At 45.6% G+C, this 27,011-nt stretch overlaps 1 protein-coding gene and 1 long non-coding RNA gene across 2 annotated transcripts in view; one reads left to right on the top strand and one right to left on the bottom strand.

The window, feature by feature from the left end:
* Positions 1–3,080: 3,080 nt before the first annotated feature.
* On the bottom strand, positions 3,081–26,432 carry LOC138788790 (uncharacterized). The gene is made up of 3 exons (XR_011362653.1): positions 26,245–26,432; positions 5,908–6,009; positions 3,081–3,562 (listed from the first exon to the last, which is right to left on the bottom strand). It is a non-coding gene; the product is annotated as an uncharacterized lncRNA (long non-coding RNA).
* FAM120A (family with sequence similarity 120 member A) overlaps positions 22,059–27,011 on the top strand; it is a 49,613-nt gene continuing 44,660 nt past the window's right edge. The window contains exon 1 of the mRNA XM_069967067.1: positions 22,059–22,691. Within this exon, the coding sequence (XP_069823168.1) occupies positions 22,218–22,691 (474 nt within the window). The 5' untranslated portion in view covers positions 22,059–22,217. The remainder of the gene's footprint in view (positions 22,692–27,011) is intronic.

Genomic DNA, 27,011 nt, shown 5'->3' on the forward strand with positions numbered 1-27,011 from the left:
ACAGGGTTAAGTGAAGCTTTAGTTTGGAGACGTTTTAAGAATAGTAAGGAACTTTAGTGTGAGCTAATGTCTCATCCAAACTTCCTTTAAAGGCTATGTTCTAAAATGAGAAATTAACAACTTATTTACCATATTGTGTCTCATCCAGACCTATACATCGCCATAGTGACAGACTACAAACCCTGTGTAGTCTGGCCCCGAAGCATAATTTTCTCCACCTGCACATTACTTCTTGCTAACCTGCCAAAGTTTTTTTTTTCTTGTTTGTGTGCCCACATCAGAAGACATGACCACCTGTAAGGGTTCACACAGAAGCCAGGACTACTTGATAAGACTGACAGCAATTTGGGGACATCCATTAAACTTAATGTAACTTATGGCCACATTGTCTACCTGTAAGCATATAGCAAAGGGTCCACAATGGGGCATGGTGGAACATTTTTGAGAACATCTTACAAATTTTTTTACAAATGGGCACATTTTTGGTCAACAAGAATCAATAAATGGCTCTTTTACATGTGCCTTTCCAATGCTTGTCTTATCCTGTTACCAGTTTGTCCTAGTTTACGGGTCACACTGACATCCGGGACCCACTAGCATTAATACAAGTGTGTTGTCCGATTCCTTCTCTACAGGTAATACTCAAGACATCGGAACTGGCCATTCCCCTGTGATGATTGTTGATTGTGATGTATTGTCACAGATTGGCACTGGGGCAGGGAATACTGGGGACAACAATCAGAATAAAGGTACAAAATTACATACCTGAAATTTGACTTTTTGAAAAGTTTTTTTTATCTGTTCAGCAGGTTGGCATAAAATGTAATCCACAAAACTAAACCATAAGCACCATACTCAAACATAAAATGCAACAAATTACTTCCTACATTTACTGACAATACTTTGTTTTTTAAATTTTGTACCTTTTTATAAACTTACAAAACACAGCCCCATTCCCAAGAGCCTAGAAGGTTTCAGGGGTGTTGCATGCAGAGTGTGTGCATAGTGTAAGACAGAAGTACAACAGTGCATTCCCTGTAGGTAAAGTATTACACCTGTCAGCAATCCCCCAGCGCCCCCCCCCCCCATACCCCTAGTATTGTTGTTAACCACCCATAATGCCCCTAGTATTGCAGTTAACCCCCCCTCCTGGGTAACCCTTGTTAACCCTTTAAGGACGGGGCCAATTTCCGTTTTAGCGTTTTCGGTTTTTCCTCCTTGTGTTTAAAAGGCCATAGCACTTGAATTTTTCAACCTAGAAACCCACATGAGCCCTAATTTTTTGCGTCACTAATTGTACTTTGCAATGACAGGCTGAATTTTTGCATAAAGGACACCAGAAAAAAATTCAAAGTGTGCTGAAATAAAAAAAAAAAAAAAAAAGCATTTCTTTTATTTGGGGGGAATGTGTTTTTACACCATTCGCCCTGGGGTAAAACTGACTTGTTATGCATATTCTTCATGTGTTCCATGTTCCTCAACATGCGTGCGAGATCAGTAATGTGATTAATTAAAAGTTTGGGTGATTACGCACGCGGCGATAGCAAACATGTTTATTTATTTATTTACTTTTATTTAAAACCTAGGAAAAGGGGGGTAATTCTGACTTTTATTAGGGGAGGGGGATTTTTACTAATAACAATACTTTTTTTTTTTTTTTTTTTTTACACATATACTAGAAGCCCCCCTGGGTGACTTCTAGTATATACACTTTGATCTCTCATTGAGATCTTTGCTGTATAGTTATACAGCAAAGATCAATGAGATCGGCACTCCTTTGCTTTCGGCTTTGCAGCCGAAAACAAACGAGTGCCGAGTCGGGGACGGCGCCATCTTGGAGTGGTCCCCGACAAGCAGCAGTAATGGAGATCGCTCCTCCGGGACACCGTCCCAGAGGAGCGATCTCCCCCACTAGACACCAGGGAAGTGCTGCATCCAGTAATCGGATGCAGCTGTCATGTTTGACAGCTGCATCTGATTACCGTATTAGCGGGCACGGCGATTGGACCGTGCCAGCTAATACCCGCGTTCCCGGGCTACAAGCGGCACCCGGGGCCGCGGCGGTTAAGAGCGGGGTCGCCGCGCGGCCCCGCTCTGAACACCTCTTACGGGCGCATTACGTACCGGTTAACCCATTCCCACCCCTAAAAAAAATAACATCCCACTCACCTTTCCTCCACTCCAGTACTGGTTGGCGGAATCCTTTTAATACTCCAGCAGTCTGTGTCAGAGCAGCGCAGGTCTTCTCCTACAGGCAGCATGCAATGAAATGACATCATCACGTGCAACCCACAGGAGAAGACATGCGCTGCCCTGGCATACATACCTCCGGACTCTCTGCTCCTGTACAGTAGTGTGTGGTGATGTGGTGATGTTTACTTGTCCTCTATCCACATCCTCTGGAGATAGCCGAGTGCTGTACTTGGATATCCCCAGCAGCTCCAGAGAATGAATGGAGCTCTGGGTCATGCGCTGACCCGCGGTTCTGTTCAAAACAAAGGAGTCAGATGTCATTCTATAGAACCCCGGGGGGCCCAGAGATCGGACCTCCTGTGATCTCATACCTGTCTCCTATCCTGCGAATAGATGACAAGCAAAAATAGCTCTGCAAACCCCTTTAAAATAGAACATTATTAATCCCACAGATTCAACGTGTAAACTAAAAAATACCTAATGTCAGACTTGCTGATTTTTGGTCACCTCACATACCAGAAAAAAAATTACAAATAAAAAACCAATCAAAAAGTCCTATCTACCAATATACAAGACAACAAATCCTTACATAGCTTTGTAGATAGAAGTAGTAAAGCGTGACAAATAACTATATATATTAGGTATTGCTGTAATCGTACTGAGCTGCAGAATAAAAATAACATGAAAGTTTTACTACCTGGTAAATGGTGTATAAACAAAACCCCTCAGTTACTTTGTTCTTGTTTCACAGTGCCTTAAAGCGAATGTACCATTAGGTACATTCGCTTTAAGTGTTGCCTATGTACAGAACGGTACAGGGAAGCCAGTGGCCCTGCCTTTTTTTTTAACCGCGGCCCGGTTCAATTCTATTCACGAGCACTGGGCCGGGGGTGAAGCACTGGAGGCAGGCCAGACTACCCCCCAGTGGGAGGAAACCCAGCCATTCTATGTTGCAGCTCCACTGCTTCAACCCCCGGCCGATGCCCGTGAATAGAACGGCGACGTAAACGGGAACCGGGCCACGATTAAAAAAAACAAAGGACAGCTGCACCGGCTTCCCCGCATTCCATACATGGGAAATACTGAAAGCGAATGTGCCTGATGGTACATTCCCTTTAAAAGGTTCACACACTTTCCTCCATATTTCTATGTTGCTGTTCCAAATACGTGACAATCCTACAAAGTATTTCCCCCAGCTCTTCATTTTGTATGTAGCTTGTATGAAAGCGTCCTCCAGTAGCTGAGGAAGATAACACTATGGTATAATCCACACTCTCTTCCTGTTCTTCATCTTGAAGCATCTGCTTTATCTCATTGTTGGAGAGGATCCAGAACAGGTTTCTCAAATGACCTGATTAATGTTCTTGATCTAAAACATTAATGAAGAAATGTAAAAGAAGTTGTGGTGCTTGGTCTGACATCATTAAGTAAAGATTGAACAGCAATTAGGAAACTCCTCGCTACTTTAATATGTTAAGTAGCTAATTGTTTTGGCATTTAAACAGTGTTCACTGCTGGAGGCATCAGTACCGTATTGATCTTCACGTCAAGAGTTAATATAGATTCTCTACATTCACTAATTATGGGATAAAAGGACCACAGAAGGCCCAGAACTAGGATGTGTGCTTTTAGGAGTAATCATTAGGCTGTGTTGACATATTTCAAGGCAAAGTAACATTTCACTAATGCAGTATTAGGCCATGTTCACATAGCGTAAGACACCGGCCGTTCAATGAATAGCGGCCGCAGAAAACTGACATACTCCTGCTAGTGATCCCAGCAGGAGTATTTACTATGTGTATACACTGCGGCCAGGATTCCCTCAGCTGCAGCACAATGTAAGTAAACAACGGCCTTGATTAATATTTCACTTACGTTGTGTGAACATGGCCTAAGGCTATGTTCCCACAGAGTATTTTTGCTCAGCATTTTGGTCATTATTTTGCAACCAAAACCAGGAGTGGCAAATAATTGCCGTTATTATAAAACAATGGCGGATGTTTTGAAATACTGGCCGTTATTTGCCGGTAAATGACAACCATCCACTCAATTTCAACAGTGTGTGAACATAGCCTTTCTGTGTTTTCAATCCACTCCTGGTAATGGTTGTAAAATACTGACCAAAATACTGAGCAAAAATACTGTGTGGGAACATAGCCTAAGCATGAAAAGAAAAAACTCCATATGCCTCTAAAATAAAATCAGTATAATAAAATCTGTATGATCCATGAGGCTGTGTTCATAAATTGTAATGTAACTGCAGTACTGCATCGTTTTGTATCGCAACAGTACTACAATGCAATTCCAACGTGTATGAACAAAGCCTTATTATATCTGTATTAGGAATCTATACAACATGTACTTGTCATGACCCCTAAAACAAAATTTTTTTTAAACAGGTCGGGAAAAATCCAGGAAAGGGCTGTGTGTCCGCTTCCAGGTTGTGAGGCCGTGACGTTACAGAGTCTTCCCCAGCCATTCATTGAGGCGGCACACTGTAGAGTCTAAAGCTTAATACCTACATGGAAGACGAGACGTGTAGTCAGACAGGTCATGGTTAAAGCGAATGTACCACTAGGTACATCGCTTTTTTTTTTACATGAACAGATCGGTACCGGTGCTATGTTGCCGATGCCGCGGTCCTCTTGATTCTAATGGAGGCGTGTCACAGTGGCTGTGTAAAATAATAAAGTTCATACTTACCTATTCTTTATTGTTGTCCTGCAGCCTTCTGCCCGTGTTCACTGCTCCCCCTGCACGATTGAGCTGTGTATTGGCTCAGTAAGTGAGCGCTGATCTCGCTTAGCCAAAAATGTTGGGCCGTCCATTACGGCCCTAAAAGTCCTAGCCAGGAGGCAGCAGTAGTGGGCAGGCGGCCATGCAGGATGCCTGGAGTAGGCATGGGGATTGACAGCAGGAAGACATGGGCACGAGCAGGGCTACCAAATACTTTCACAGTATCCATTGATCACACAACTTCTTCTTAAGCCCCTTTTACACTGAGAGATAATCTGCAAAATCCGGACGTTTTGGCAGATTATCGCTCTGTGTAATAAAGACAACAATTATCTGATGACAACAGTGATGATGATCATTGGCCTGTCCTGACCTAAAATAATTGACCGTGCATCACTACGTGTAATAGCAATGCGTGGCCAACAACTGATGAATCTGTAAAGAAAATAATAAACTTTGTATGTTACCTCTCCACCCACCCCAGTATCTTTCTGGGTTCTTCGCACTCCCTGCAGCCACCAGTACAATGTCAGAGCCGTTCTCTGAAGTGAGAGGCCAGTGATTGGCTGAGCAGCCTGTCACTTCAGAGAGCGTCTCTGACGTTGTACTGGTGGCTGTGAGAAGAAGCCAGGAAGATAATGGGGAGTGAAGAGAGATAAAATACACAGTTTATTATTTACTATATACAGCAAGGGCTGCACAGACACTGACGATGTCCATGCAGCTCTTGCTGCACAAGAATTAAGCAGTGTAATAGGCTCAGTAAATGAGCACCTGTCTAGCAGATTAGAGCCCGTTTGCTAATGCAATTGGGATGGGTAATACTGCCCTTAGGCCCGTAGAAGATGATGGAAAGAAAAATCTGTTTCAGGACTATGTACAGACCTTCTTGTAACCAGAAGTCTTTAGGTGGATATGTTTGGAGGACAGCAATATCTAGTCTCTGGACAAAATTTCTAATTTGAAGGAGGTCCATACCTGTGGTGATGGTAACAGGAATGCCCGAAAATAGTAAACCTGACCTCTTCTGTGATTACGGTAGGAGGATTCAGCCCACAGGAGTAAACTAGCTCAGTTGTCCTGTTGAGAGAAAACAAAAAGAGATGCCCAGAGGTAGTTTATGAAGATGTGGTTGACACGTTCCACATAACTCTTGGACTGCAATTGATAGCCTGAAGGGATGTCTAGCCTGACCTCTCCTAGAGTGCAGGTACATACCAGAATCCTGACTTTCCACGTCATAGACACAGGTAATCCATGTAGACGTAACATATACTTCAAGAAAATAGTCAAGCGGACTATACAGGGGAGTGCATAAAAAGGAATAAAGTGTGCTATCTTGGACAACTGGTCCTTCATCACTCAGATACAATGATACGAAATGGTCATACAGCCCATGAAGACATAGGTCCATTGAGAGCCAGGAAGTGTTTGGTAGCCGCCCTTGATTTCTGCACAGGTTTAGCAAGTATCAATGATGCCTTACACACCATGACACTGAGAGGGACATCAGTAAAGCTAGCTGTGAGGAATGGCCCTGGTAGAGAATCCATTTCCTACAATTCTACAGAACAAATATGTTACCCGGAGGGAGATCATAGACTCAAGTTATTGGCAGAATGCAACTGAGATCAATATTAAACTCAAGTTAAACTGCAAAATCTGTAGATCAAAGGAATGGTAAAATGTATCTGTCTAGTTGAGAAAGGTTTTGCTCAGACATGTTGTTTGCTGTATTGCCGTATTGCTGTGCTATTGATGGAGGTAATTGGATCAAGTTGCATGAATAAGTGAGTAGAGGGAGCACAACTCGAGCATACTTGAGGCCAAGCATACACAAGTCTGATTGTTCGGCATTTCATTACCGGTGAATGAAAAAGTTGTATGCAGCCCCAAGGCTGCCTGAAAAACATGGATAGTCAAAGGCTATGTTCACACAACGTATATTTTCGTAAAATCGCGGCCATTGTACAACTGCTGTGATTATTACGAGAATGTACACTGCATTGCTGTTGCTGTCTATGGGATCCCGGCCGGAGCGTATACACGTATAATACGCTCCAGCCTGGATCCCTAGTGGCGCCGCAAACAACTGACATGTCAGTTTTCTGCGGCCGCTATTCATTGAATAACGGCCGCAGAAAACCATCCGGCCGCACGCTTCATAGCGTGCAGTGGAAAGTTCTGATGCAGGCACGCATGGATGCGCCCACATCCAAACACTGCGGCCTGAAAGATCATCCGGCCGGTACTGGAAAATTTTAGGCTCTATAGAACTCGAACCTTCTGCATTTGATTCCTGATGTCTTCCCGGTCCGTGGGGAAGGAGGAGACAGCCCGAGTACCGCCTGGAATTCCGGGATACAGACTAGGTAATATGCTGTATACTGGAATTCCAGGCGGTACCCTGGCTATCTCCCCTTCCCCAAGGACCGGGAAGGCATCGGGAATCAAACGCGGAAGGTTCGAGTTCTATAGAACCTAAGATTTTCCGATGTTCAATCATCTCTAGTAAAACACAGGTGTCCCACCATAGGTAAAACAATGGAGTGATGTGTTTACAGTTAGAGTATTTGTACAAACAGGGCTGGAAGAAAAACTGTAATACACAACTAAGTAGGTGAAGACTTCACCTACTTAGTTGTGTATTACAGTTTTTCTTCCAGCCCTGTTCGATCATCTCTAGTCAGTACCCGGAGAGTATCAGTTAAATCAACAGTCAGAGGGTAAACGGGGCATAGTCCAAAGTCCAAGCCAGGAAGTCAGGTAGCAAGGAATCAGCAGATAGAGGGATAAAGTCAAACAGAGGATCAAACATCAGGGGGTCAGAACTCAGATCCAAAACACTATTGAAGTCCATGGAAGAAACAATCACAGGCACCTACCATAGGCAGCAGCCTGGTTTAAATAGCCCCACTTAAAAAATATAGGACGCTGAAGGCTTGGTATCCTGATGTGTGATTGGCTAACCCGCCCTGCTACTAGTAAGGCCGGTAGTCATGGATCAGTAAGGAGTGGCAGATGGGATCAGCAGGTGACTTGACTTGTGCAACATAGCCTTGTTAGATGAAGCTAATACCTTACTAGACCAATACCACAAGTGTTGTCTCCATGGTACACATATTTCTTGTTAGGTCATTGCCATCAAAATTCTGGTAAGCTCTCTAAATAGATTATAATTTAGTCTTATTATAAAAGGGGTATGCCCATCTGATGAAATTATCTGTGAGGATCCAACCACTGGGACCCCTACTGATCACAAGAAGTGAATAATGCGCACCACACATGTGCAGCCACCACACTGTCGAGCCCTGGCGACTTATGTGCACCGTTTATTCTGGGGACAACTTTTACCTATTCTTGTGCTTGGCGGGGGACTCCCAGCAGTCTGACCCCCCACCAATTAGTTTGTTGTCCTTTATCCTGTGGAAAGGCGATAAGTTCCTGAAATGGGAATACCCCTTTAAAGGTATATATTAATCAATGTGTATTTCGAGTTTAAAGCCAATTTATGGAATTACAAGCAACGCCTCTGTATTAGATTTTTTTGCTATGAAAATATTCAATATGCTAATAACATGTTGCCTCGGGCCTCTTTTCAACAAAAGCAGCACATGACCTACTTCAAGCAACACATCTCCCTTGCCAGCTGTTAATTTCTCTCGGATATTTTCCTATTTACATTCAAGAAAAACTAACCAGTGAGCTCTAACAGTAACAGTCTGCATCTGCTGCTTGAAGTGGGACATCACTTGGCATGCCGACGCACCCACAGAAGCATTTGTGATGTCAAATTAACTATCTGTGACAAACGGGCTCCGACCTGCAGAATTGTAAAAAGTCAATAAAACAATTATCTCTCCACAGAAGGGTTGTGTATCTGAAAAAAAGCAATTTTAAAGGCGTATTACACAGCCCGAGCTACCGTGTAAACAAGCAGATCTAGCAGACTGGCACTCGCTTACAGAGGCTATTACATGGCTCGATGATCGTGCGGTCAGGGCTGCTGTTTGTGTAGCCCTTTCCTTTAATCAGCTGTCAGCCACACATCTCCTATTACAGAGAAATGTGCGGTTAAGGGGAAAAAAATTTGACAGGTGTAAAGTAAGCGATCACCCAACAAACGAGGAGTTGCTCTTATTTCAATCCGCAGCTCCATCGCTGAGATATAAGCTTTACAAATGTTATGCAAATAAGGAGATAAAGCCTAAGGGGTGCTTCCCTGAGCTGCAAAAGCCCAGCAATGTTCAGCCTCTTCATTCCTATTGTGCTTATATCTGCATGTAAATGGTAACACTTTAGACATTGCTGAGCTTTTGCAGCCTAGGGGAATGCCCCATCGCCTTTATCACTCAAATTGCATAAAAGCTTACATCTCTGTGCTGCAGTGACAGATTGTAATAAAAGTTATTTTTTCTGATTCAATGTAAGAAGAACTATTGTATACTGCCTTTACTTTAGTCAGCAAAAATCTGCTGCCAGATCCGCCTTAAAGAGGATGTACCATCAGGTACACTCACTTTAAAATCACACATGAATCGAACGGTGCCGTCACGGGGAAGTCGATGCCACGGTTCTTTTTTTGAACTGTGGCCCGGTTCCCCCGAACAGCGCCGCTCTATTCATGGTTACCGGGAGGGGGGTAAAGCACTGCAGGCAGGCCGGCCCACCCCCAGTGGGAGGAAAACCCCGCCCCTTCATGACGCGGCTCCATTAGAATCAATGGAGCTGCGTCATGGAGGGGCGGGGGTTTTATCCCACTGGGGGCACGCCAACCCGCCTCCAGTGCTTCACTCTGGCCCGGTAACCATGAATAGAGCGGTGCAGTTTGCGGCAACTGGGCCGGGGTTCAAAAATAGGACCGCGGCACTGGCTTCCCAGTGTCTGTGCCATTTTAATGATAACTCCTGGCTGCTATCAGCAGCCAGGGACTGTGGCGCTCAGTCTGCATGGTCCCATAGGCTAAGCTGGCTAATCTGGCCACTTAGATGGTGCTATCAAAACTGAAATGGCTTGTAAATGCCTTCAATGGTGGTCTAGTGGGGGGGATTGGCTTCCTGCAATGTGATTGCAGGCAGCCACTCTGTTATACTCACAGCCCGGGGCCTCTTTTGTGTCCCGACGCTGGGATTGCTATAGGCTGCTTTCTGCAGACTCTTGAAATAGAGTGTAGATAAGATTGATTAACGCAGTACCTATGTACCGAAATTGATCTCTATCAGCAATCATGGTATTGCTCATAGAAGTCTCCTTAGGGAACTACAAATAAAAGTTAAAGAAACATTATATATTAAATCCCATCTTAAAAGTTCAAATCACCCCACTTTTCCCATTTTTTAAATAAAAAATAAATTCGGTATTTCCGCGTGGGGATTCGCACAAGCAATTAAATTATCATATTCCTGATCTTGCATGGTAAATGGCATAAGTGCAGCAACCCACCAAGGCTAAAAATTGCTGATTTTTGGGCACATCCCATCCAAAAAAAAGTTAATAAAAAGTGACCAAAAAGTCACTTATAAGTGCAGAATAAAAAGTACAGATTATGGTACAAAAATTACCCCTCACACAACCCTATAGAACAGTCATGTCAAACTCTGGCCTGCGGGCCAAATCTGGCCCTTGGGGCCATTATTTTTGGCCCGCCAGGCAATTTAGAGTTTGAATTACATCTGACCCGCCATGGATACAATATAATAGATTATGGAAGGGCTGGCTACTATATGAGACTACTAAGGGGGGGGGGGGGGGGGTTGGTTACTATATAAGAGACTATGTGGAAAGGCTGGCTACTATATGAGACTATGGGGGAGGGCTGGCTACTATATAAGAGACTATGGGGGAGGGCTGGCTACTATATAAGAGACTATGGGGGAGGGCTGGCTGCTATATGAGACTACTAGGGAGGGCTGGTTACTATATAAGAGACTATAGGGGAGGGCTGGCTACTATATGAGACTATTGGGGAGGGCTGTCTACTATATAAGAGACTATGGGGAAGGGCTGGCTACTATATAAGAGACTATGGGGAGGGCTGCCTACTATATGAGACTATTGGGGAGGGCTGGCTACTAGATAAGAGACTATGGCAAGGGCTGGATACTATATGAGACTATTGGGGAGTGCTGGCTACTATAAAAGAGACTATGGGGAGGACTGGCTACTATATGGTACACTTGAAGGGCTGGCTACTATTTGGGCACTATTGGGAGGGCTGGGTAATATGTGGGGCAATTTTGATTGCGTTGGCTTCTACATGGGGCAATAATAGGGGGTTGGCTATTACATGGGTTGGGGTTTAATCATGGCATAGCAATTTATCATGTAATTTATTATAGTGCACTGACAGTGCCAGGACCGCCGCATGCTGATCTGACAGTGCCAGGCCCCAGTCAAGCGCGCCTAAATAATTATCAAGGCTGGCCCGCGACTTTCTCCAATATTTTAATTTTGGCCCACTGTGTACTTGAGTTTGACACCCCTGCTATAGACCAAAGAATAAATACATTATAAGGATCAGCAATCAGCAACACAATTATTGATTTTAAAAAGTTTAAATCTTTTTTTTTTTAAATATTAAAATAAAATATAAGTTTTACCACAGATCAAACGGCGTAAAGACACTGGATCACCTCCCCCCGCCCCACACACACAGAATCTGAAGAATTCCAATTATTATTATTTTTTTTAATTTAACCATGCAACGGACCACCTCTCCCCGACCACCCTTGTCTAGTAGGGCCAGTGCTTTATTATTGATATATGGAGGAAACTAAATGTATGTGAGAAAGGGTTTTTCTGGTTTTAATAAATAAGGGGCTTAGATTCATAGAACATAAAATATATTAAAGAGAAACATTTATAAAATTCTTACGAAAACTCAATTATAAAATTTTGAAAGATTTTTTTTTTTAAAGCTGGATTTGGAGCAGGTACATTTTCTCTGACTCCGACTCCAGCCAAAACTAGCTCCTACTCCACGACTCCCCAACTTCGATTCCACAGCCCTGTGCCAAACAATTATTCATCAGACAATTGCTGCGCTTACATGTAACGATTATCGTTCAAATTTTAGCTATAAACGATCGCCTTTGAGCGATAATCGTTCCGTGTAAACATAGTAAACGATCGACGAGCAAAAAATCGTTCATTTTGATCTTTCAACATGTTCACAAATCGTCGTTCATCATTCGCAAAAAATTTGCAGATTGTTTCGTGTAAACAGTCTTTCAAAGATTCACCCTATGTAAAAGATGGGCTTAAGCGATCTTAAAAACTATCGCAATAACGATTTTTCTTACAAATGTATCCGTCTAAACGCTGATCGTTATAAAAACCAAATTGTTGCTTTAAAATCGTTAAACGTTTGATTGGGCGAATTATCGCTCCGTGTAAACGCAGCAAATGGTTTGTTCATCTGCTGTTTAAATTGACTCTTGGCTTTCATTAACATTTCCAACTGCTGATAATGTTATAGCTGTTAGGTCAAGGAGACATATGGTATATTTGGTATGCTACAATTATATAATGTAGAAAATGTATTTTAATCTCCAGTGCAAAGAGGCTTTTCATCCTTGTCACTGCTTAGAGTTCAGCTCACAGCTGGCCTACCATCAAACAGTGACAGGGATGGGAGCTCACAGTACAATAGGCTCTTAGGAACACTTCTCTGACACTTTGCACTTGAGAATCAAAGCATTTTTATACTTTGTGAAAGCGCAGACGGATATATAAAAGGTACCATGTGTCTCCTTGACGTAACAGCATATAACAGTGTCAGCAGTTTGGATTGCCTTTACCAGATTACCTTTGAGTAAAAACCTAAATCAATATGATGTGTATAGCCAGCTTTAACCCATGGTGACCCAGCATTGTGGTGTTGTCTCAACTAATCCAATCAGGGTTGGATTGACTCACTAAGGTAACCTTTGATGGGCCCAGGATCCGATACAATGATAGTCATGAAAATATTTGGAGGTGATTGTGTAGCAAATGACTTACCACTAACTTACATTTCTTGTGTGTTTTTTCCCAAATAACCTGATAGACCTTAAAGGGAAACTATTAACAGGTTAGACGTATGTAACCTGCTGATATATGCCTATAGCACATGGGCGCTGAGGATAGGGGTAGGTTTCCTACCTTCATCCTTGGTGGTATTTTTGAGCAGTTTGTAGTTCAATCTTTATTCTAATAAGGCGGTTTAGTGCACTGGTTGCGGGACTACCCCCTTCAGTGCTCCAATCTGCCTCTTCTATTGAATGTCAGCAGAGCAAGCAGGCCTGGGGCCAGCCGACGGATTGGTGCACCCAAAAGGGACGCTGGTGACCCAAAAGTATGGGCAACTTAATTTCTCACTTTGCATCACACCCTTCTGATATTAGATCTGCAGGTTCATACTTGGGGCCAAGGAGAGAAAGAAGCACATCTATATATATATATATATATATATATATATATATAATTTTTATTTATTTTTTGTTACATTCATTGGTGGAAGCAAAGGAAATGCAGGAGACGTTGTGCTTTGCTGACAGCTTTTATGCCTAATTGATGGTCATCCTCTTGCTCATCGCTTTTATTTGAGGACGTGTCCATCTTCACAGTGATGCAAAATATAACGGCAATCAAACAGAAGCAGGAATCTCAGGTTGCATCATGAAAATGACAAAGGATTGAAGCAAAAATAATCTTATTAAGAGAGGTTTCCACAGCAACTAATGATCCCAGGCCTGGAGCTGGAAGATGCCCATCAATCAGCAATACGTATACAATGATGCAGCTTCACAGAGGCAAAATTACCCCATGTCATTGTGTATTAGCTCCACTGTATCCTTATGTATTACAGAACTGGGGTGTATTGTGGGTCTGTCAGAGGATACGGAATCCACCCTTGCTGATCTGTCCTTTTCTATTCGAATGTGGAATACTGAACAAAGACGTCACATGCAGTATTATAAAGCCATCTAGGTACTGATATGTTATCTACGATAAAGTACGCCAAACCGGTATGTGCAAATCTAGGGGCACTCTGCAGCGTTTAGGAGTCACTGAAGGTTATGAGCAATATGTTTAGGTATGGATGATATGGTTAAAAGGCCATATTACGTGGTACGAGGAAAGCTATTACACACACAGACAGCGGGCAGGGAGCAGCAGGAGGGGTCGCCTGAACGATCCTTGCATTGTTTGGGCTGCCCAGTGAAGTCAAGGGCGATCGCCTATTGCCTGAGGCAACGCCCAGCTGACCATCGCTGCACAAATCGTGCTCTTTCAGCACAGCCATGATCAGTCAACGTTGTGCATGTCAGCTGATCGTTGCATTTCAACATGCGCTAACGATTATCCGCCGAAACCGCCAGTAATCGGCCACGTAAGGCCGGTACTTGTTTAATGTAACAGGGCCTTTATAATGATACCTCCATACTCAAATTTAAGGCTATGTTCCCTCTAAGGCATGGATGGGGAACCTTCGGCCCTCCAGCTTTTGCAAAACTACAACTCCCACCATGCCTGGACAGCCAACGGCTGTCCAGGCATGATGGGAATTGTAGTTTTGCAACAGCTGGAGGGCCGAAGGTTCCCCATTCCTGCTCTAAGGGGACTTGCCATCATTTAGAGGAGAAAGGCGGACGTCTATTTATAATGACGGACACATAAAAAATATAAATAATGATCATGTTTATTTGCGTCCGTTATAATCAATAGACGGACCTCTTTCCCTGCTTAATGCCAGCATGTTCGCATAGTGGGAACATAGCCTAAGGACAATTTTAATTGTTTCTCAGTTTTGATGTTTGCTAGGGTTCTAGTTTTCCTGGATTCCTTTATTTCACCCAGCTTTATAGGCTCACAATACACAGTCATAAATGTACAACCTCTGTTCTTTTATACACTTAAATTCCACTGGACATGCACCACCCTTTCTCAGCATAACACTAGCCTAATGTCCATTTAACCAAACTTTTAGTCCATAATAATACCTTATATACAAAAAAAGGGACCAAATATAATGACAAAAAATCTTTATTAATCAATAACACTGCTCATGATAAAAAATATAAAAAAAACTGCATTACATGGTGTTTTATGGCAATCCAGATAAACTGACACAGTGAGATGGGTAGCATAGGCTCAAACAGGCAACTGCTCCGAAAGTGCTCAGTGCAGTGTAAACATAGGTTATACACAGGGGAATGGGATAAGACCAAGTACAAGCTTCCCACAATGGGGACTATCTCCTAACTTCCACCCAAGAGAACCATAAACCCTGTGAGCCCGTAATCAAATCACCACTCACCCATGTCAGCGTCTCCCCAACGTACGTTTCACGTTTGGCGCTTCCTCAGGGGGCGTGTCTACAAGCTGTCATGTGCCATTTAAATATGCTGTGAGATAGAGCGTCATTTCCGGGGGTAGCGGCGCTTGTCCGAGAGAGAGGCAGGATATTGCATCATCTTCCGCTTCCGGCAGACAGCGTGGAACGCATATCCGCCTCTGTTCTTTGTATGGTTTTATGTAAAAGGATATAATAAAAATTAGTCCTTAAAGGGGTTTTCCAGGTTTAGAAAAAAAACACAGCTACTTTCTTGCAAAAAAGCACCACCTCTGTCCTCAGGATACGTGTGGTATTACAATTCCGTTCCGTTCACTTTAAAGAGGTACTCCTGCAAAAAAGTTTTTTCTCTCAAATCAGCTGGTGTCAGAGTTTTACAAATTTGTAAATTACTTCTGTTTAAAAAATGTCAAGTCTTCCAGTACTTATCAGCTGCTGTATATCCTGCAGGAAGTGGTGTATTCTTTCCAGTCTGACACAGTGCTCTCTGCTGCCACCTCTGTCAATGTCAGGAACTGTCCAGAGCAGGAAAGGTTTTCTATAGGGATTTGCTACTGCCCTGGACAGCCCCCGTCACAGACAGAGGTGGCAGCAGAGAGCACCATATCAGACTAGAAAGAATACACCACTTCCTGCAAGACATACGGCAGCTGATAAGTACGGGAAGATTTGAGATTTTTAAATCAAAGTAATTTACAAATTTCTGATACCAGTTGATTTGAAAGAAAATAGTTTTCACTGGAGTACCGTTTTAATAGAACTGAGTTGCAAAACCACACCAAAACTGAGAACATGGGAGGTGTCTAGAGATGAGTGAATCTCAGGCATGTTTTGGCTCATCTGAACCCGAACCTTCTGCTTTTGATTACCGTGGCTGAACAAGTTGGATGCAACCCAAAGGCTTGTTGGAAAACATGGATACAGCCATTTTTCCATGACTCCCTAGGGCTGCATCCAACTTCTCCAGTCATCGGTAATCAAAAGCAGAAGGTTCGGGTTCAGATGAGCCAAAACATGCCTGAGATTCGCTTATCTCTAGAGAAGTCGTTTCTGGAAGAAAGTGGCCATTGTTTTTTTAAGCCTGGACAACCTTCTCACACGATTTTCATTGGGATTAATGATGGAAAAGGCTACCAAAAAGCTACCAGTATATTTTGGTGTCTTTTTGTAGCTATAGGGACAGTATGTTTTATTTTTAGTCCCCGGAAACATATGACTGCGTTTACAATCATTGCAATGCTTACTGCATTTCCCTAGTAAGCCCTAAGGCCGCATTCACATGAATCACGGAGGGCACAGACGAGGAATCCCTGTCCTCATGGCTGCTTCATTACAGCGGCTCAAACATTCAGTTTCCCCACTTCCAGCATGATATTAATATATCATGTCCTGTGGGGAAACAATCCAGGACAGGGATTCCATGTCCGTGCTCTCCGTGATTCACAGAGCGACCACGGACTGTGTGAATGCGGCCTAAGTACTAATGTAGTGTGAATGAAGGTCTTTATTAGGCTTCTTGCTGCCTTGGCAACTAAACAACAGCCCACATAGTCAATAGTCACATGGTGTATCACATGATCCTGCCTAAAGAGGTTGGCCACTTTATAGTAAAATAGTTCAGAGTACAGTATAAGGTCATGTTCAGACCTTGTAAGAGACCGGCCGGGTCACAGAAAAGACAATTCCGACTGACAGCAGCTCCATGTGTACCTCATAGAGCTAAAATCACACTCCCCCCTCCAGGCTGTACTGCCCTGCTCTGTAGTGTTCCTGTACATAAAATGGCTGACATGGAGGAGCATGTGACCATGCCCCGTCCCCCAGTCCAGTAATTTCCCCCCGTAGTGTCCTGCTGCTTAACTTTTTCTGTGCTGTATAACATGTGAATGACACAAAGTTCACTTACATACAAAGCAGAAAGGGTTGAAGAGCAGGACATTTATGCTTCATCACTCCTACACTGATGACCCATTAACCCATCTATCAGCCGCTGCTAGTAGCTTTAGGGTACAAACCCACACACCGTATACACAGCAGATACGCAACAAATACGCAGCAAATACGCAGCAGATTTGTTGGTACAGATTTGATGCTGTGTTCAGTTATTTAGATATAATCTGCTGCGTTTTTGCTGCGTGTTTGCTGCGTATTTGCTGCGTATCGCAGCAGTAAATACGCTGCTTATACGGTGTGTGGGTTTATACCCTTAGAAGCCAATTCCTAGGGATTGGTTCGCTTTAGTGTCACTGTCTGGCAGAGCTTATCTTATCGCGGGTGTATTATAATATACCGTATTATGGGCTGACAGTGCTGGGGTTACCTCCAGGTGTTTTATATATTACAGGCTGGCAGTGCTGGGGTTACCTCCAGGTGTATTATATATTACAGGCTGGCACTGCTGGAGTTACCTCCAGGTGTATTATATATTACAGGCTGGCACTGCTGGAGTTACCTCCAGGTGTATTATATATTACAGGCTGGCAGTGCTGGGGTTACCTCCAGGTGTATTATATATTACAGGCTGGCAATGCTAGGGTTTCCTCCAGGTGTTTTATATATTACAGGCTGACAGTGCTGGGGTTACCTCCAGGTGTGTTATATAATATTACAGGCTGACAGTGCTGGGGTTACCTCCAGGTGTGTTATATAATATTACAGGCTGACAGTGCTGGGGTTACCTCCAGGTGTGTTATATAATATTACAGGCTGGCAGTGCTGGGGTTACCTCCAGGTGTGTTATATAATATTAGAGGCTGGCAGTGCTGGGGTTACCTCCAGGTGTGTTATATAATATTACAGGCTGGCAGTGCTGGGGTTACCTCCAGGTGTATTATATAATATTAGAGGCTGGCAGTGCTGGGGTTACCTCCAGGTGTGTTATATAATATTACAGGCTGGCAGTGCTGGGGTTACCTCCAGGTTTATTATATAATATTACAGGCTGGCAGTGATGGGGTTACCTCCAGGTTTATTATATAATATTACAGGCTGGCAGTGCTGGGGTTACCTCCAGGTGTATAATATAATATTACAGGCTGGCAGTGCTGGGGTTACCTCCAGGTGTATTATATAATATTACAGGCTGGCAGTGCTGGGGTTATCTCCAGGTGTATTATATAATATTACAGGCTGGCAGTGCTGGGGTTACCTCCAGGTTTATTATATATTACAGGCTGGCAGTGCTGGGGTTACCTCCAGGTGTATTATATAATATTACAGGCTGGCACTGCTGGGGTTACCTCCAGGTGTATTATATAATATTACAGGCTGGCAGTGCTGGGGTTACCTCCAGGTGTATTATATAATATAACTGGCTGGCAGTGCTGGGGTTACCTCCAGGTGTATTATATAATATTACAGGCTGGCAGTGCTGAGGTTACCTCCTGGAATATTATATAATATTACAGGCTGGCAGTGCTGGGGTTACCTCCAGGTGTATTATATAATATAACTGGCTGGCAGTGCTGGGGTTACCTCCAGGTGTATTATATAATATTACAGGCTGGCAGTGCTGGGGTTACCTCCTGGAATATTATATAATATTACAGGCTGGCAGTGCTGGGGTTACCTCCAGGTGTATTATATAATATTACAGGCTGGCAGTGCTGGGGTTATCTCCAGGTGTATTATATAATATTACAGGCTGGCAGTGCTGGGGTTACCTCCTGGTATATTATATAATATTACAGGGTGGCAGCGCTGGGATTACCTCCAGGTTTATTATATAATATTACAGGCTGGCACTGATGGGGTTACCTCCAGGTGTCTTATATATTACAGGCTGGCGTTTCTTCCAGGTGTATTATATAATATTACAGGCTGGCAGTGCTGGGGTTTCCTCCAAGTGTGTTATATAATATTACTAGCAGTGCTGGGGGTTATTATACAGTATTACCGTCTAGCAGTGCTGGGGTTACCTCCAGGTGTATTATATAATATTACAGGCTGGCAGTGCTGGGGTTACCTCCAGGTGTATTATATAATATTACAGGCTGGCAGTGCTGGGGTTACCTCCAGGTGTATTATATAATATTACAGGCTGGCAGCGCTGGGGTTACCTCCAGGTGTATTATATAATATTACAGGCTGGCAGTGCTGGGGTTACCTCCAGGTGTATTATATAATATTACAGGCTGGCAGTGCTGGGGTTTCCTCCAAGTGTGTTATATAATATTACTAGCAGTGCTGGGGGTTATTATACAGTATTACCGTCTAGCAGTGCTGGGGTTACCTCCAGGTGTATTATATAATATTACAGGCTGGCAGTGCTGGGGTTACCTCCAGGTGTATTATATAATATTACAGGCTGGCAGTGCTGGGGTTACCTCCAGGTGTATTATATAATATTACAGGCTGGCAGCGCTGGGGTTACCTCCAGGTGTATTATATAATATTACAGGCTGGCAGTGCTGGGGTTTCTTCCAGGTGTCTTATATATTACAAACTGGCACTGCTGCGGTTACCTCCAGGTGTATTATATAATATTACAGGCTGGCAGCGCTGGGGTTACCTCCAGGTGTATTATATAATATTACAGGCTGGCAGTGCTGGGGTTACCTCCAGGTGTATTATATAATATTACAGGCTGGCAGTGCTGGGGTTTCCTCCAAGTGTGTTATATAATATTACTAGCAGTGCTGGGGGTTATTATACAGTATTACCGTCTAGCAGTGCTGGGGTTACCTCCAGGTGTATTATATAATATTACAGGCTGGCAGTGCTGGGGTTACCTCCAGGTGTATTATATAATATTACAGGCTGGCAGCGCTGGGGTTACCTCCAGGTGTATTATATAATATTACAGGCTGGCAGCGCTGGGGTTACCTCCAGGTGTATTATATAATATTACAGGCTGGCAGCGCTGGGGTTACCTCCAGGTGTATTATATAATATTACAGGCTGGCAGCGCTGGGGTTACCTCCAGATGTATTATATAATATTACAGGCTGGCAGTGCTGGGGGGTTTTCCAGGTGTATTATATAATATTACAGGCTGGCAGTGCTGGGGTTACCTCCAGGTGTATTATATAATATTACAGGCTGGCAGTGCTGGGGTTACCTCCAGGTGTATTATATAATATTACAGGCTGGCAGCGCTGGGGTTTCCTCCTGGTATATTATATATTACAGTCGGGTGTTCTCTAGATGGTAGTCCCAGAGCTATCAGTCGGGTGTTCTCTAGATGGTAGTCCCAGAGCTATCAGTCAGGTGTCTTCCTGGTGGTAGTGACAGTATCGGGTGACATGGTGTCAGGCGTTCTCCGGGTGGCAGTGGCAGGTGTTCTCCGTAGAGAAAGTGTCAGGTAACATGGTATTGGATGTCCACTGGGCAACAGTGACAGTATTGGGCATCTTTCGGGTGGGTAGTGTCAGTCGGATGACATGGAGTCGGGAATCCTCCAGGCGGCAGTGACAGTGCTATCGGTCGGGTGTCATGTGTCCTCCGGGCAGCAGTGCCGGTCCCTGGTGACATGTCGGGGAGCGGTGCCAGTCTCAGGTGACCTGTGTCGGGCGTCCTCCGGGCGGCAGTTTCGGGTGACATGTGTCGGGCGTCCTCCAGGCGTCAGTCTTGGGTGAAATGTGTCGGGCGTCTTCCGGGCGGCATGTCTTGGGTTAAATGTGTCGGGCGTCCTCTGGGTGGCAGTGACGGTCTCGGGTGACCTGTGTCGGGCGTCCTCCGGGAGGCAGTCTCGGGTGACATGTGTCGGGCGTCCTCCGGGAGGCAGTCTCGGGTGACATGTGTCGGGCGTCCTCCGGGAGGCAGTCTCGGGTGACATGTGTCGGGCGTCCTCCGGGAGGCAGTCTCGGGTGACATGTGTCGGGCGTCCTCCGGGTGACATGTGTCGGGCGTCCTCCGGGTGACATGTGTCGGGCGTCCTCCGGGCGGCAGTCTCGGGTGACATGTGTCGGGCGTCCTCCGGGCGGCAGTCTCGGGTGACCTGTGTCGGGCGTCCTCCGGGCGGCAGTCTCTGGTGACCTGTGTCGGGCGTCCTCCGGGCGGCAGTCTCTGGTGACATGTGTCGGGCGTCCTCCGGGAGGCAGTCTCGGGTGACCTGTGTCGGGCGTCCTCCGGGCGGCAGTCTCTGGTGACCTGTGTCGGGCGTCCTCCGGGAGGCAGTCTCGGGTGACCTGTGTCGGGCGTCCTCCGGGCGGCAGTCTCTGGTGACCTGTGTCGGGCGTCCTCCGGGAGGCAGTCTCGGGTGACCTGTGTCGGGCGTCCTCCGGGAGGCAGTCTTGGGTGAAATGTGTCGGGCGTCTTCCGGGCGGCATGTCTTGGGTTAAATGTGTCGGGCGTCCTCTGGGTGGCAGTGACGGTCTCGGGTGACCTGTGTCGGGCGTCCTCCGGGAGGCAGTCTTGGGTGACATGTGTCGGGCGTCCTCCGGGAGGCAGTCTCGGGTGACATGTGTCGGGCGTCCTCCGGGAGGCAGTCTCGGGTGACATGTGTCGGGCGTCCTCCGGGTGACATGTGTCGGGCGTCCTCCGGGCGGCAGTCTCGGGTGACCTGTGTCGGGCGTCCTCCGGGTGACCTGTGTCGGGCGTCCTCCGGGCGGCAGTCTCGGGTGACCTGTGTGGGGCGTCCTCCGGGCGGCAGTCTCGGGTGACCTGTGTCGGGCGTCCTCCGGGCGGCAGTCTCGGGTGACCTGTGTCGGGCGTCCTCCGGGCGGCAGTCTCGGGTGACCTGTGTCGGGCGTCCCTCTCGGGTGACAGCCCTGTGAGCGGGTCCCGGCTCCTCCCGTTCCGGTTTCCTGTGCCCCCTCCTCTCCCGCACACATCCCCGGACATGGCTCTGTGAGACAGCACATGGCGGCCGCGGCCATGCAGAGCCCCCCCAAACCATCCAACACCCCCCCGCTCTTCCTCCTCCGCCACTAGACACCCGACACTACGCCCGACACACCCGCCCATCCCACCACCACGACAAGCAGCAGCGGCGGCCGGCGGCGGCGGCATCATGGGGGTGCACGGCTTCCAGGACTACATCGAGAAGCGCTGCCCGGGCGCGGTAGTCCCGGTGGAGCTGCAGAAGCTGGCCCGGGGTAGCTTAGTGGGGGGCGGCCGACAGAGACCCCCCCAGACCCCGCTCCGCCTGCTCATCGACGCCGAGAACTGCCTGCACCGGCTGTACGGAGGCTTCTACACCGACTGGGTGAGCGGAGGCCAATGGAACCACATGCTGGGCTACCTGGCGGCCCTGGCCAAGGCCTGCTACGCCGGCAACATCGAGCTCTTCGTCTTCTTCAACGGCGCCCTGGACAAGGCCCGGCTCCACGAGTGGGTGAAGCGGCAGAGCAACGAGCGGCAGACCGGGCAGCAGATCATCAGCCACGTCCAGAACAAGGGCACCCCGCCCCCCAAAGTCTGGTTCCTGCCCCCCGTCTGCATGGCCCATTGCATCCGCCTGGCGCTTGTCCGCTTCCACATCAAGGTGAGGCAGGTGCCCGGCTCCCCCCCCCCCGTGCCAGCACAACATGGCGGCTGCGAGGGGGCCCGGGCAGCAGCAACTGGCAGTGCCGCCTCTATAGCCTGGGCCTAGATGTGTAATGGGATACCCCAGCAGAGGGTTGGGATCATGTAGCTGCAGGGGGCATGTGCCAGGGCTGTACACTGTGCCAGTCAGTGCCCACACTAGGAGGATGGCACAGGCTATGTACACGGAGTAATAGCAGGTGACAGCACAGGGTGAAGCTTATGGTGCCAGGCTGGTGCCACACACTGACTTATCCTGATGCCAACATTGCAGAAAACAGGAATTCCTGGAGAGTTGGCTTTGGTGTATTTCAGTGTGGCAGAAGAGATGAGATGCTGGCACAGGTGTCTGGCATCGCCCTGTGGCTCTCTGCATGTCTGTCAGCCATGGTATAGTAGTATTAGGGGCAGATCACTATGTATGTCAGCCATGGTATAGTAGTATTAGGGGCAGATCACTATGTCAGCCATGGTATAGTAGTATTAGGGGCAGATCACTATGTCAGCCATGGTATAGTAGTATTAGGGGCAGATCACTATGTCAGCCATGGTATAGTAGTATTAGGGGCAGATCACTATGTCAGCCATGGTATAGTAGTATTAGGGGCAGATCACTATGTCAGCCATGGTATAGTAGTATTAGGGGCAGATCACTGTGTCAGCCATGGTATAGTAGTATTAGGGGCAGATCACTATGTCAGCCATGGTATAGTAGTATTAGGAGATCACTATGTATGTCAGCCATGGTATAGTAGTATTAGGGGCAGATCACTATGTCAGCCATGGTATAGTAGTATTAGGGGCAGATCACTGTGTCAGCCATGGTATAGTAGTATTAGGGGCAGATCACTATGTCAGCCATGGTATAGTAGTATTAGGGGCAGATCACTAGGTCAGCCATGGTATAGTAGTATTAGGGGCAGATCACTATGTATGTCAGCCATGGTATAGTAGTATTAGGGGCAGATCACTATGTCAGCCATGGTATAGTAGTATTAGGGGCAGATCACTATGTCAGCCATGGTATAGTAGTATTAGGAGATCACTATGTATGTCAGCCATGGTATAGTAGTATTAGGGGCAGATCACTGTGTATGTCAGCCATGGTATAGTAGTATTAGGGGCAGATCACTATGTCAGCCATGGTATAGTAGTATTAGGGGCAGATCACTGTGTCAGCCATGGTATAGTAGTATTAGGGGCAAATCACTATGTCAGCCATGGTATAGTAGTATTAGGGGCAGATCACTATGTCAGCCATGGTATAGTAGTATTAGGGGCAGATCACTATGTATGTCAGCCATGGTATAGTAGTATTAGGGGCAGATCACTATGTATGTCAGCCATGGTATAGTAGTATTAGGGGCAGATCACTATGTATGTCAGCCATGGTATAGTAGTATTAGGGGCAGATCACTATGTATGTCAGCCATGGTATAGTAGTATTAGGGGCAAATCACTATGTCAGCCATGGTATAGTAGTATTAGGGGCAGATCACTATGTATGTAAGCCATGGTATAGTAGTATTAGGAGATCACTATGTATGTCAGCCATGGTATAGTAGTATTAGGGGCAGATCACTATGTCAGCCATGGTATAGTAGTATTAGGGGCAGATCACTATGTCAGCCATGGTATAGTAGTATTAGGGGCAGATCACTATGTCAGCCATGGTATAGTAGTATTAGGGGCAGATCACTGTGTCAGCCATGGTATAGTAGTATTAGGGGCAAATCACTATGTCAGCCATGGTATAGTAGTATTAGGGGCAGATCACTATGTCAGCCATGGTATAGTAGTATTAGGAGATCACTATGTCAGCCATCTGGTATAGTAGTATTAGGGGCAGATCACTGTGTATGTCAGCCATGGTATAGTAGTATTAGGAGATCACTATGTCAGCCATGGTATAGTAGTATTAGGGGCAGATCACTGTGTATGTCAGCCATGGTATAGTAGTATTAGGAGATCACTATGTATGTCAGCCATGGTATAGTAGTATTAGGGGCAGATCACTATGTCAGCCATGGTATAGTAGTATTAGGGGCAGATCACTATGTCAGCCATGGTATAGTAGTATTAGGGGCAGATCACTATGTCAGCCATGGTATAGTAGTATTAGGGGCAGATCACTATGTCAGCCATGGTATAGTAGTATTAGGGGCAGATCACTGTGTCAGCCATGGTATAGTAGTATTAGGAGATCACTATGTCAGCCATGGTATAGTAGTATTAGGAGATCACTATGTCAGCCATGGTATAGTAGAATTAGGGGCAGATCACTATGTATGTCAGCCATGGTATAGTAGAATTAGGGGCAGATCACTATGTCAGCCATGGTATAGTAGTATTAGGGGCAGATCACTATGTCAGCCATGGTATAGTAGTATTAGGGGCAGATCACTATGTCAGCCATGGTATAGTAGTATTAGGGGCAGATCACTATGTCAGCCATGGTATAGTAGTATTAGGGGCAGATCACTATGTATGTCAGCCATGGTATAGTAGTATTAGGGGCAGATCACTTTGTCAGCCAGGGTATAGTAGTATTAGGGGCAGATCACTGTCAATTATGGTATAGTAGTATTAGGGGCAGATCACTGTGTCAGCCATGGTATAGTAGTATTAGGGGCAGATCACTGTGTCAGCCAGGGTATAGTAGTATTAGGGGCAGATCACTATGTCAGCCATGGTATAGTAGTATTAGGATATCACTATGTCAGCCATGGTATAGTAGTATTAGGGGCAGATCACTGTGTCAGCCATGGTATAGTAGTATTAGGGGCAGATCACTGTGTCAGCCATGATATAGTAGTATTAGGGGCAGATCACTATGTCAGCCATGGTATAGTAGTATTAGGAGATCACTATGTATGTCAGCCATGATATAGTAGTATTAGGGGCAGATCACTATGTCAGCCATGGTATAGTAGTATTAGGGGCAGATCACTGTAACCAGTTGTCGTGAAAGGCATTGTCTGTATGAATAACACTGCCCACATATATCACATAGTGCTATGCATTATACATCATAGAGCGACCAATCACAGTGCTGCTTTTATAGAACGCGGCTGTGGGTGGTTGCTAGTAGAAACAATGGCAGAATTTGATTAGTTACTAAAAACCTTGTGTTTATGTGACTGATCCTGTAGAATGTAGTTGGCGGCTGTGGATGTGAATGACACCTGTTATATACTGCACCCCGGCTATATATCTGTAGCATTGACCAGAGCAGCCGAGCAGATCCCGCTATTGTCTTCATGGTGCAGAAAAATAAAAGCTGTTGTTCGGCTGCCATGGCAACCCCTCTTATCTGTGCTAGTTTCCCGAAATAAGGTCAGCGCTGCCACCTCCATATGTCAGACCCCCTCATGGTAACACTTCCATGTGACGCTCCACCAAGAATAGCAATTTTCTAGTGTAATATCGCCATCCGCACCGATACACCGGGGGCAGCTGAGTGCTGAGCAGTGCATGCTGGGACTTGTATGCTGCATTAGGACTACACGTACCAGTCTTATACACAGGCTAGCTCCATGTTAAACCCCGGCCAGAAAGCAGATTCTTTATAAGTTTCTCCACCTGGATGTATTTTTAGAAGAATCTGATTAATAATGCAGGCCGTGAATGGGGAATGACACCGATCGACTGTTACCGGGCTGCATTTCCATTTTTCTGCTGTCAGCACAGTGACAGGCCGGCTATGAACAGCTGAGTCACTGGTTGCTATGGAGACGCTACCCAACAGCTGCAGATGGGGTTGTCAGGCAGTGCTTCCATAGCAACCATTCAATCTCTGCTTACTCTTGTACTCTGTTCATGGGCAAGTCGGTAGTGAAATCAGGGCAGAGATCCACAATGGTGATTTACACGGGTAAAATCCTCTGTAGAATGGATTCACCAGATTTTCACAGATTGGTTTTCTGTCATGGTTTTTCGGCATGTTGGGGAGACCTCAGATCATACAATAGAGAAGTCCATCAGGTGTGCACCTATCCCTCCGCCTTCTATACATGAGTCCATTGGTATATTGGTAGTTCTGTATGGTACATTTCTAGGCAGGAAACTAAACAGATGCAATAGAGATGAAATACTGATGTAATACCAGTGCACCTTCATTTTATTCTCTCACCATAGACATAAAATAAAGGGACTCTGTCACCTGTAAATCACTTGTAGATAGCAGGGCAAGGAGATACATGATACCATATATATATTTCCATGATGTAGAGAGAGGTTTTTATTCCTCCGTGCAAAGTGTCAGAGAGGCGTTTCCAAG

Source organism: Dendropsophus ebraccatus, chromosome 4 (genome assembly GCF_027789765.1).
Source record: "Dendropsophus ebraccatus isolate aDenEbr1 chromosome 4, aDenEbr1.pat, whole genome shotgun sequence".
NCBI classification, from domain to species: Eukaryota; Metazoa; Chordata; class Amphibia; order Anura; family Hylidae; genus Dendropsophus; species Dendropsophus ebraccatus.